The sequence below is a fragment of the Leucoraja erinacea genome, chromosome 22, assembly GCF_028641065.1.
Source record: "Leucoraja erinacea ecotype New England chromosome 22, Leri_hhj_1, whole genome shotgun sequence".
Classification (NCBI taxonomy): domain Eukaryota; kingdom Metazoa; phylum Chordata; class Chondrichthyes; order Rajiformes; family Rajidae; genus Leucoraja; species Leucoraja erinaceus.
In genome coordinates, this window is record NC_073398.1 from 10,603,503 (window position 1) to 10,616,916 (window position 13,414).

General features: G+C 44.0%; 1 protein-coding gene across 1 annotated transcript in view; it reads left to right on the forward strand.

Moving 5' to 3' along the window:
• Positions 1–13,414, forward strand: part of LOC129708035 (anoctamin-2-like) — a 91,344-nt gene that overhangs the window by 42,824 nt on the left and 35,106 nt on the right. The window contains exons 14-17 of the mRNA XM_055653577.1: positions 46–110; positions 2,606–2,740; positions 5,112–5,272; positions 9,514–9,596. Of these exons, the coding sequence (XP_055509552.1) occupies positions 46–110; positions 2,606–2,740; positions 5,112–5,272; positions 9,514–9,596 (444 nt within the window). The remainder of the gene's footprint in view (positions 1–45; positions 111–2,605; positions 2,741–5,111; positions 5,273–9,513; positions 9,597–13,414) is intronic.

Below are 13,414 nucleotides of genomic sequence, written 5' to 3' on the forward strand. Positions count from 1 at the left end.
CTAAGATGCCTTACGGAATATTAATACTGTCCTTTGACATTGCAGCTGCTGTACCAAGAATGGGCGCGATATGGAGTGTTTTATAAGTACCAGCCAATTGACCTGATAAGGTAATTTCTGATGTTCCTTTGACGTTGCTAAAGTATGATTTTTAACTGTGAAGATTGTCTTGGGTGGTCCCTTGGGATTGAGGATGATGTCCATGAGCCTTCCATGGTTGATGTGGGAATCGCAACTGTTCCATGGAATGGTGGGAGATGTGGAGAGTGACAAAATGGGAAATAATACTCTCAGTGTGGCCTTACACACTTCCCGAATCAGCATGAAAGGTGCGGCACAGTAGAGTTGCTGCCTTACAGTACCAGAGACCTGGGATCAATCCTGGTGCTGGATGTACAGAGTTTGCACGTTCTCGCTGTGACCGCGTGGGTTTTCTCTGCGTGCTCCAGTTTCCCCCCACACTCCAAAGACATGCAGGTATGTAGGTTAATTGGCTTCCGGTGGCTGAGGCGGCGTTCTGGCGGCGGTGACCTGAGTCCGGGGTTCAGCCGCGGGCCAGTGGACGACGTCGTCAGCGGCGGCGTCCGCTGGACTGGAGGGCGGCAGCTGCGACCACCCCGGGCCGCGGTGTTTGAGCTGGCCCGTTCGCGGAGCGCGGTGAGCCGCGGGACTGTTTGTGCCATCGCCCGGGGGGGAATCGCCTCAGCGCAGAGGGAGAAGAGGAGGGAAGAGACTGCAGCCCTAAGATTTTTGCCTCCATCACAGTGAGGAGGTGCTTGGTGGACTCACTGTGGTGGATGTTAATTTGTGTTTACTGTTGTTTATTATTGTATTATTGTATGTATGACTGCAGGCACGAAATTTCGTTCAGACCAAAAGGTCTGAATGACAATAAAGGAAATTCAATTCAATTCTGTAGAAATTGTAAATTGTCCCTAGTGTGTAGGATTGGTTGTGTATCGCTGGTCAGCATGGACTTGGTGGGCCAAAGGGCCTGTTTCCACGCTGTATCTCTAAATTCTAAAGTCTAAAAACTTTATTTTCAGAGGATGGCTTGGTGGAGGAACAGCCATTATACATAGACTTCCTCAACCTCTCCAAAGCCTTTCACTTCTTTAATCAGGAAGAATCATGGAACCCACTCCACAAATTAGCTATAGGCAGAGGTTATTCAGGCTAGGACTTTACATAGAAACATAGAAAATTGGTGCAGGAGGAGGCCATTCAGCCCTTCGAGCCAGCACCGCCATTCATTGTGATCGTGGCTGATCATCCCCTATCAATAACCCGTGCCTGCCTTCTCCCCATATCCCTTCTCCACTAGCCCCTTGAGCTCTATCTAACTCTCATAAATCCATCCAGTAACTTGGCCTCCACTGCCCTCTGTGGCAGGGAATTCCATAAATTCACAACTCTCTGGGTGAAAAAGATTTTTCTCAGTCTTAAATGACCTCCCCTTTATTCTATTTCTCACCTCAGTCTTAAATGACCTCCCCTTTATCCTTGGAGCACAGGAGGCTGAGGGTTGATCTTATAGAGCAGTATAAAATCATCCGGGGAACAGATAGGGTGAATGCACAGAGTATTTTTTATCCAGAGTAGCGGAATCAAGAAATGCGGGACATGGGTTTAAGATGAGGGGCGAAAGAATTAATAGGAACCTGAGGGGTGAGAGAGGGTGGTGGGTATATATGTAACGAGCTGACGGAGGAGGTAGTTGAGGCAAGTACTATTCAACAACATTTAAAGCTCATTTGGACTAATACGTTATTAGGAAAGATTGAGAGGGATATGGGCGCAGCACAAGCAGGTGGGACTAGTGTAGATGGGGCAATGTGGTCAGCATGGATGAGTTGGGCCGAAGGGCCTCTTTCCATGCCGTATGATTATGAGTCTGTGACTCTATACAAGAAGCATAAGGCCTTCTGTGTGTTATGTTATTCCTCTCAGGAGTATTTGAATTTATAATTATTGAATGTTTGAGACACAAACAACTTTATGATTTGTGATGTGTTAATAGGCAATGTCAGTGATGTTTGTTTCATGATAATGATGCTGTGATAGTTTGATGGATATATTCTCTAATTAATCCACCAGTGGATTATTCACTGGTGGATACATTCCCTGATCAATTACTTAATTGTTTAATCGATTGATTGATTGCTTAAGTAGAGAGTTGGTGTGTTCATTAATGGGCCATTGTCAGGCAACTGATGTGAGGGTGCTGCATTTTTCATGGGTTCTGTAATCAGCAGTCCCTTTGAGCACAATTTTTTGCAACATCTTAGCTTTAGTTTAGAGATACAGCGTGGAAACAGGCCCTTCAGTTCACCAAGTCTGCACTGATCAGCAATCACCTGTATACTAGTTCTGTTCTACACACTAGGGACAATTTACAGAAGCCAATCAACCTACATACCTGCTGGTCTTTGGAATGTGGGAGGAAACCAGAGCACCCGGAGAAAACCCATGAGGTCAGAGAGAATGTGTAAACTCTGTAAAGACAGCACTCATAGTCAGGATCAAACCTGGGTCTCTGGCACAACGAGGCAGCTGTTTTGTCATACTTTTGACTAATTTAATTTCTAATCTATGTCTTTCACAGGAAGTATTTTGGTGAGAAGATTGGCTTGTACTTCGCATGGTTGGGACTCTACACAGAGCTGCTGATGCCGGCATCACTAGTTGGGATCATAGTATTTTTTTATGGGTGTATTACAATAGACAATGACATACCAAGGTAAGATTTCGCTCTGAACTAACACAAGACAGTGGTATATACCTAATCCTTTATGGAGCATAAACAAGAAAGTTTCATTCTACAAAAGTGTTGTTGTTGCTAATACTACTTTAATTAAGGTACTATTGTCCCACAAGTTGAATTAATGGTTTCTGATATGCATCATATATTGACATGGAGGACAACATGAAGTGACTTCACAGACATAAGCTATTCAGCCCCACAAGCCTGTGCAGTCACCTTTGCTCAATACTAGTCCAATAACAACATTCAAAAGACATTTTAATGGGTACATTGATAGTTTTGTTTCAGAGATACAGCATGGAAGCAGGCCATTGGGCCCACCAAGTCCATGCCGAGCATTGATCACCTGTTCATACTAGTTCTATGTTTAGTTTAGAGATACAGCGCTGAAACAGGCCCGACAGAACGGAGTCCGCGCTGACCAGCGATCCCCGCACATCATCATCATCCTACACACAGGAGGAACAATTTATATTTATCAAAAGATAATTAACCTAAAAACGTGTACGTCTTTGGAGTGTGGGAAGAAACCAAAGATTTTGGAGCAAACCCACGCGGTCACGGGGAGAAAGTTCAAATTCCGTACAGACATCACCTGTAGTCGGGATCGAACCCGGGTCTCTTGTGCTGTAAAGCGGCAACTCGATCTCTGCGCAACCATGCGGCCCTTACCCAACTTTCTAATTCACTCCCTTACATACTCGGGGCAATTTACAGAGGCCAATTAACCTACAAATCCCCACATCTTTGGGATGTGGGAGGAAACTGGCGCACCTGGAGGAACCCCATGTAGTCACAGGGCGAATGTGCAAACTCCATGCAGACAGCACCCGAGGTCAGGATCGAACCCATGTCTCTAGCACTGTGAGGCAGTAGCTTTATCAACTGTGCCACCCTTGTAGGAAAGATTTAGAGGAATATATGTGCCAAATGCAGGCCAATGGAATTAGTTTGGATGGGGTACCTTGGTTGCATGGATGTGTTGGGCTGAAGGGCCTGTTTCTGTGCTGTGTGACTCCCACCATACTTCATCAGCGTGTACCCTTCATTCCTCATTCACTAACGTGTCAAGCCTCCCCTTCAAAGCATCCATTTGCCTCTACAATCCACCTAGTAACAGTTCCATGTGTTCACTGTAGGGCACCTCACAGTCACCAATAACATGTGGCAGCTTATACTGATTGCAAGTGAATTTGCTGGATGTCTCCTTGTCAACCATTGCTCAGACTCGTTGCAAGACTCGAGTGCGGCATGGTGTCACAGCAGTAGAGTTTCTCCCTTACAGCGCCAGAGACCAGGGTTTGATCCTGACCGTGGGTGCTGTCTGCATAGAGTTTGTACATTCTCCTTGTAACCACGTGGGTTTCCTCCGGTGCTCTGTTTTCCTCCCACATCCAAAGACGTACAGGTTTGCAGGTTAATTAGCTTCTGTAAATGTTCCCTAGTGTGTAGGGCGATGCTAGTGTTGAATGCCCGCTGGCACAGTGGGCACAATCCCTGTGTCGGGTGCGGGAGGAACAACATCATTCACCAGGCTCCATTGAGGAGCTTTTGCAGGAGAAATTGGACTAAATAGTTATTTGCCACCCTGGGGCACTCCAGCATTGGAACAAAGCCAACTGAGGCAAGTCCCGTACTTACCATTGGATTTTTAGCTTTCCCCCCCAACCATCCCATGTGACACCAACCCTCCATCCATGAACCCACGGGTGAAATGAATATCCCATGGGTGAAGTGAATCTCATTCAGATCACCCGTATGATCCCATTCTCAAACCTTGGTCAATCCACACTCTTTCCCCATCCCATCCCCACCTGGCCCTTGTTACAGCATTCAGCATGAAAGTATACATGGTCTTCTCAGCCACTCCCATGGCCTTGGGTGTAGTTGTGAGAGCTACTGGGGGTTCATATGGAATTACTGAAAGAAGGTAATTCAGTATCAATATTCTCTACAGGCAGATAAGAGTTGGGCTTAGCATCATGTTCGGCATAGACACTGTGCGCCTAATGGCCTGTTTTATGCTGTATTGTTCTAAAACAAACTCCCTCCACTTTGATGTAGAAACAAGGAACTGCAGATGCTGGTTTACAAACAAAAATACACAGTGCTGGAGTAACTGAGTGGGTTATGCAACATATCTGGAGCACAAAGTGCTGGAGTAACTCCAGAGATGCTGCCAGACCCGTTGAGTTACTCCAGCACTTTGTGTCTTTTTTTCCCCCACCAGGAAATAAATGTAATTTTGATCATTTGCGAGATCCGAGATCGCTAGCTTGCATGGAAACAAGATGCCATTGGCCATGCTCAGAGTGTCAAGGTCCTCTCTGTTTTCTCATTGCTTCAGTGCGGAGATGTGTGATGAGCAGAACAACTTCACCATGTGCCCACTCTGTGACAAGTCATGCGACTACTGGCATCTCAGCACTGCATGCGCTACAGCCCAGGCCAGCCACCTGTTTGACAACCCCGCCACCATCTTCTTTTCCATCTTCATGGCACTCTGGGGTAAGAGGAGTCTGTTCTGCTGTCAAGTTTTACTAAAGGAATAATTACGTGGCTAATCGCAATTTGGTGGGGTTTAGCCATTGTGCCCTGGTATTGGCTTTGCCTTATTATTATCACGTGTACCGAGATACAGTGATTAAACTTTTGTTTGCATACTTTTGTGTCCAGCCAAATCAATCACACTGTACATGAGTACAATCTATGTAGAAACGAGGAACTGCAGATGCTGGCTCTACCTGCTCTTCTAGCTTTCTTCTCCAGTCTTACAATCAGTCTGAAGAAAGGTCTCGACCTGAAACATCAGCCATGCTCTCTGGAGTTGCTGTCTGACCCACTGATCCACATCTACAGATACGTGATGAAGGGAATAAAGTTTAGTTCAAGATAAAGTCCGATTAAAGATAGCCAGAGGGATTCCAATGAGGTAGATGGTAGCTAAGGACTGCTCGCTTGTTGTTGATAGTATGGTTCAGGTAACTTGGGCTGTGTGGCTGCAGCAACTCTACATTAGATGCCAGAGGGTCATGCCATGCATGAGGGTTTAGTACAGCTTGATGTTAATTGTCACACCTTGAACAGTAACTGTGTCGGGTGGACCCACATACCTCTACTGGAGCTAGAGCAAGTTTTATCCAACTAAAGGGAAGATCATGTGAATTTTACAATGATCGGACCAAGTGATAGTCCGGTTGAAATGGATCGCCTCATGTGGTCACCGTGACCTGCGCTCAGTCTTTGTGAAACAGCTGGTATTTGTTTGGACCTTGTTCGTGTGCTGATGGAAGGATAGCCTTGAGGATAAGGGATCCAAATCTCGGCTTCCTAAAGACAGATAAGTATCCTTTATTAGTTAATTTTACACTAGAAAAAATAACTTGAGGAAATGTTTCAGATCAAACATTCCATTGGGTTAGTCACAGACTTGTTTCATGGCAAGTAGCTTACATTCTCCCTGTGGTGTTATTCTATTAGGGTAAAGTGATCTGCTTTGCATTTAGGATTTGAATGGACAGCTGATGAACTTGTTGCCAAACAGACAACTATTTCAGTTTATCTTTCGGGAGATGTTTTCTTTACAAAATGTACTAAAAAGCAATCTGTCTTTTATTGCTGTGGAATGCATCTCCTCTCCAGGTGGATAAAGGTTTGCCAGCTGAGGAGATTTGATGCACAGCTGCACCAAAGCATGCATTCATCCCAAAGCTGTCTTTGGATTTGTGTCCAACCTTCTTGGGGAGACAGTGGGAGGCTCTGGCCTGGAGATCTCCAGATTCACGCCATTCCTCACTACAAGACGATTTAAACCACAATTGTGCTGAAGGAACTCAGTGGGTTAGGCAGCATGTGTGTAGGGAATGGACAGATGACGTTTTGGGTCGGGACCCTTCAGACTGATTTTAATGTCCTATTAAATTTATGGCACTGCAGATTGTTTGGTCCCCATATCCCATCCACCGCCATGATAATGATTCTTGTTCTTTAATATAAAGATTCTTCCCCTACCAAGTACTTCTTAATTTACATTTTGTAATTTCCACAACCAGTCTGTTTATAACACTACAAGTAGTTAATGAAGGTTTGGAAGTCTGTAAAATGTCAAGTGTGACACAAAGTGCTGGAATAACTCAACTGGTCTTTTTCAGACGGATTGTTGAAGAAGGGTCCCGACCCGAAACGTCACCCATCCATGTACTCCAGAGATGTTGCCTGACCCGCTCACTTACTCCAGCACTTTGTACCTTTTCTTGTCAACCAGCATCTGCAGTTCCTTGCGCCTAATTGTAAAATGAGCACAGATCTAGTTTATTGAATGTAGGTGCATCATTTTTGCAAGGATGCACAGAGTTTCCAATGATCAAAGCTTGGGAGTTTCCAACCCATCATGGACACTTCAGATGGTCAGCTGTTAAAATGACGGTACAAATTAAAATAAAGATATAAGTAGTAGAAATAGGAGTAGTTCATACTGGTACTAGCACTTAATCTGCCATTGAGTAAGTTGGTGAACTCTGATCTCAGCACCACGTTCATGTATCATCCACATATCCCTGGGGTCACTTACTGTATTGATCTTGGAATATCAAAAACATGGGTTTAAGGTGAGAGGAAGGAATTTTAAAGGGGATTCAAGGGGTAAGTTATTTTTCACTCGGAGTGCTTGATATTGGTAACTTCAGTTCAGTGCAGTTTCTACTTTGCCAGTTCAGCTCGGTTTCTGTTCAACTTGCTGTCAGAGAGGGGGTGATGTCTGATACAATCACTGGATTATCAATGACATCAAAGACATTAGACTGAAAGAAAGAACAAACACTAATAGTGGAGGGAGAGATGAAACCAGTTCTGCATTTGTTGGGGCGAATCTGTCCATAAACATCGGACATTTAAATTTATTGACCTTTTGGTAGTGCGTTCGTATGTATGGGTGCCCATGAGAAGGGCATTCATCACTGAAGGGTATTGTGATGTTTTTTTACAAGTAAATGCAATATTCCTTGGAGATGGTTCTGTTAAGAACAAAACATTTTGCATTACAAGTTCAGTTCACCAGCTACTAGAGTGGCGACCATAATACTGTACCACTCGGCCTGATGAGAAGATTAATTAATGCAAATTGTACCCATGGGCAAATGACCTCGTAATGATCTTGTACGGTACTCTGAGAAAGGAGCACATCGTTACCTGGAGCCACTGCCCATGGACCCATCCTTTGGTCATCTCGCCCGGTGGGTCTTGAGGTTCAGAGGATTTTAACTATTAGCCTTAAACCAGGAATGCATCAGGCCTGCACTGTGAAGCTCTGCTTGTCAATTCATGTTCTCCCTGCATGGCTACTGGTCCGAGACACTGTCATGGAGGTCACCAATCCCGGGTCAAGGCATTCCCAATGATTTCCAAAAGTTGACATAAATGACTGGAAAACTCAGGCATGTAAATTAGTTTAGATCACCTCTATGTTTGACCTGCATAAAGAGAAATTGTTGGTTGTGAAGGAAAAATCCTAGTCTTTTTCTGTCTTGACACTTTATATTGTATGTAATACATGGAACACAGAACAGTACAGGGCAGGAACAGGCCCTTCGATCCACAATGTCCATGCTGAACATGATGTCAAGTTAAACTAATGTCCTCTGCCCGCATGTAATTCATATCCCTCCACTCCCTGTCTATCCAAAAGCCTCCTAAATGCCACTATTGTATCTGCCTCCACCACCACTCCAGGCAGCACGTTCCAGGCATCTACCATCCTCTGCATAACAAATATATATGTGTATGTGTTTGTATCTGCTCCACATACTCTATTACTCTATTTCTCCAATCAGGAGATGCAAGGAACTGCAGATGCTGGCACCACCTAATCAGAGTGTTCTGTGACAGAATATGATGTTTGTAAAAGCCCTGCCAGCTTCAAGTAGAAAGTTGTAAAAAGTTTCATGCTGTTTCACAGAACTCTGATTAGATATAATGGCACTAACATTAAAGTCAGTTTTTTTTTTTAAATGGGAATATGCGATGGGCTCTTCATTGTGGTCTGAAATCACTGGCATCCAGCAGTTAATTAGGCGCACCAAAGATTAGCAAGTAACTGTAAAACTCCATGAACGGTGAGATCTCAGCTGTGATATTTGTGGCTGATTCCTTGGGAGTTTGTCACTACATTGAAAGAACACAAATTTAGATCATGCCTTATACTTCATATTCAGTGAAGTGAGATTCTGGTGCCTTGACAATTCTGTAAGAAAACTCGGTCATAACATTCCAGGCAGTGAGGTGCCAAAAGCGGAAACTGAAACTCGGCGTCCCAGTTGCGCAACGGTAAAGCTGCTGCCTCACAGCACCAGAGACACTGGTTCGATCCTGGCCTCTGGTGCTGATGTGTGGAGTTTGTACGTTCTCCCTGTGACCATGTGGGTTTTCTCCGGGTGCTCTGGTTTCCCCCCACAGCCCAAAGACATGCGGTTAATTGTAGGTTAATTGGCCCTCTGTAAATTGCCTCTAACGTGTAGGGGGTAGAATGAGAAAGTAAGATAACATACAATTAGTGTGAACAGGTGATCGATGGTCAGCAGGGACTCGATGGGCCGAAGGGTCTGTTTCTATGCTGTATCTCTGAACTAAACAAAACTAGACTGAGTGAATGTGCATCTCACTGTTTACAGAAGCGAGGGTTGAGAAAGAAATGAGCAAAGACAGCACTTAATACTTTCTGTTAACATCCTCCATTACAACCTCTCTCTTCACAGCGACCATGTTCCTCGAATGCTGGAAGCGAAGGCAGATGAGATTGTGCTACCAGTGGGATTTAACTGGTCTGGAAGAAGAAGAAGTGAGCTAAACATTGGTTTTTCTTTTGACTTTGGTCTTAAACTCGAGATACAGATTCATTCGCTCAATCCATCCAATAATCTTTGTCAGAGAGGAATAAGGCAATGATGGTGCAATGGTGGAGAAAGACAAGAGATCTAGAATTGCTGGAAATCTGAAATGGAAACAGAACGGTCTCTACAGGTCAGGCATCACCTGCAGACAGAGTACCTGATGACAGGTCATAGTCATACAGCTGGGAAACAGCCCTTCATCCCAACTGCTCCAAGCTGACCTAGATGCCCCATCTAATCGTCCCATTCGTCTGCAAAACCTTTCCCATTTATGTCCCTGTCCAAGTGTCTTTTGAATGTTTCTACAGTACCTCCCTCAACTACTACCTCCTGGCAACTCTTTCCACTTGCCCACCACCCTCTGAGTGAAAAGGTTGCCCCTCAGGTTCCTGTTTAAATCATTCCCCTCTCATCTTATGCCCACGTCCTCTGGTTCATGATTTCCCTATCCTGGGGAATATACTCCTATCAAATCTCCCCACAACCTCCAATGTTCCAGAGAAAACAATCCAAGTCTATCCAGCCTCTCACTGTAGAGATAAACCTCCTCTGTAACCTCCCAAAAGTTTCCATATCCGTTCGATAACAGGGTGACCTGAACTGCACGCAATACTCCAAATGCGGCTTAACCAAAGTCCTATAGAGCTGCATCATGACTTCCTGACTCTTATACTCAGTGCTTCGAGCAATGAAGACAAGCATACCATATGCCTTTTTTTAAATCGGTGATCAATGTCTCTGTATCATTCTTTTTTTTCCCCCCAGTTATATTTAATCTTCTGTTCCCTGCTGTTTAGAAAATCACTCTCCCATTTATTTAACAAATAAAATACACTATTTCCTGATCACTATTTCCTCAGCTTGGTTTGCACCCCCCAATATTTATTTTTAGGTACACCAAAAAGCTGGAGAAACTCAACGGGTGCAGCAGCATCTATGGAGCGAAGGAAATAGGCAACGTTTTGGGCCGAAACCCTTCTTCATAAAAAATATTTATTTTTACTTAGGCTAGCGATGCCTTGGAATCTAAACACATTCTAAATGTATTTATTTCCACTCCTAACATGATCAAGAAGTTGCCTTCACCATGTTGGCCTCTTTTTCCCATCATGTTTTCCCTGCATGTAAACTCTTGCATTATACATATCACAAACTTGCCAAATTCTCATAATTTCCAGAACTTCCTCCATCAACCGTCATCTTTAAATCAAACACTGACTTGGAACAGTGGGAGGGCTGAACTATGAATAGTTGATAATGCCAATGGCTTCCTGGGGAAAGAACTTCTCATGTTCTCTTGAAATAAATGCCCGTTTGCACTCCCCAGTCCCTGTCTAATGCCCTTGTCGTCCTCTGACTGAGGCCCACACTCAACAGATGTGGATGTGTTAATGGCCAAAGCTGCTTGGATTCACCCACTGCCCCTCAGTTTCAAAGGGCGTGACCTTGACCATGACCTTGTCACACCACGTTCCTGGTGCCACCATTAACTCCAAACTATTTGCTTTAATGTAACAGGGAGCTAATAATTCTTACCAACAACTGTATTTATGCATGGTGTTTGGATACAATCCGTTGTGTGACTCTCCATCTATACTTGAAAGGCAAGATGAAGATGAGCACATTTGGAGATAACACCAAAATGGGTAGATAGTGAAGATTGTTATCAACATTTGCAGCAAGATCTAGATCAGTTGGGCGGGTGGGCTGAGGAATGGTTGATGGAATTTAGTAGAGAAATGTGAAGTATTGTATTTTGGGAAGTCTAACAAGAAGACTTTGGGAAGACTTACACAGAGAATGGCAGGGCTCTGGAGAGTGTTGTAGAACAAAGGAATCTAGGACTGCAAGTACATAGTTCCTTGAAAGTGGCATCACAGATAGATCGGACGGTCAAAAAGGCTTACGGCCTTCATCAGTCAGAGTAGTGAGTATAGAAGTTGAGAAGTCGTTACAGTTACATAAGACATTGGTGAGGCCACATTTGGAGTATTGTGTTCAGTTTTGGTCACCATGTTATAGAAAAGATGTTGTCAATCTGGAAAGGGTGCAGAGAAGATTTATGAGGATGTTGTCAGCACTCAAGGACCTTGGTTATAGAGAGCATATAGGTTGAGCAGGCTAAGACTATATTCCTTGGAGCACAGGAGGATGAGGGGTGATCTTATAGAACTGTACAAAATCATGAGAGGAATAGATCAGGTAAATGCACAAGGGTCTTTTGCCCAGAGTAGGGGGATTGAGAACCAGAGGACATAGGTTTAAGGTGCAGGGGAAAGATTTAATGGGAACATGAGGGGTAATTTTTTTTACACAAAAGGTGGTGGATGTATGGAACGAGCTGCTGGAAGAGATAGTTGAGGCAGGTACTATCGCAAGGTTTAAAAAAACATTTAGACGGGTATATGGATAGGATGGGTTTAAAAGGATATGGGTCAAACGCAGCAAGGTGGGACTAGTGCAGATGGGGCATGTTGGTTGGCATGGTCAAGTTGGGCTGAAGGGTTTGTTTCCATGCTGTCTGTCTCCATAAATCTATGACTCTAGGTCTTGATCTAGTCTCCTGCCCTCTATGGCCCAGTGTGTTCCCATGGCCACACTTGACTTTGACAGCTCCATCAAACTCATTGACTTCCAGCCCTGGAACCTAAGCCCATTCCATTCCACGATTTAAAAATAGATTGAAGACATTTTAGTCTTTAATCAAGAATCAAACCTGAATCCTCTCACCTTTCCTGTCCTCCATTTTGTCAAATAATGTAACCTTATCTGCCCAATTTCCTGCAGACATTAGCTTCCCTACATGAGTACAAATCTATCCTTGAAGCAAGTGTGAACCGGTTAAAATGCTCAGTACAAGTATTTCAAATATCTGAATAACTGAACAGAGCTTTAAATGTATTGACTTCTAAAGATCTGAGCTTCAATCCATCCAGACTAATGGAATAGCTCGGTCAGATGAAAGCATTCTTCTGCACAATAAGGTATTATCCAGTTCCTAATGGCTAGGGCTTCCCACCACACTGCGACTCACAGCTCAGAACTGAATTGACAGGACACTGACAGTCCTATGTAAGCTGCTGTGGTGATGCTGTGGGGGAAATTAAAATAAATGTTTTGGAGGAATTGCAGATGCTGTTTTAAACCAGAGATGGGGAGAAGATGATGGAAAAAAGGGTTTGGTGATGTTTCGGGTCGAGAAGTCTGACGAGGGATCTCGACCTGAAACATCACCTATTCCATTCCTCCAGACATGCTGCAAGACCCACTGAGTTACTCCAGCTTTTTGTGCCTGTCTTCAAAATAAATGGTAGTTGTGGTGATTTTCGATGGAAAAGAACAGGAGAAACATTATTTTTAAAGCAGAGATTGATGTCATTGATTGATAAGGGCGCCAAAGGTTGGGAGAAAGCAGGAGAATGGGGTTGAGAGAGAGAAGGATAGATCAACCATGATCAGATGGTGGAGTAGACTCGATGGTCTGAATGGCCTAATTCTGCTCCTATGACTTCTGGTCTTATTGGCTGGTGCTCTAACTGAGGCATTAACCTTATTCACTGAATGATTGTAGCTGGCGTTTACACTGAGGTAGCAACCTAGCAGTCGCATTAAATGGAGTGTACTGGATGATGCTGTCAGCGATGGCAGCCTCGCCTATAGTCTGTCTTTTCGGCTTTTTTTGTTATTTTTAGTGTGTTTTAAAAATATGTGTTAATATTCTCTGGTTTGTTTTATGTGGGGAAGGTGGAGTCATGGGAAAAGTTTT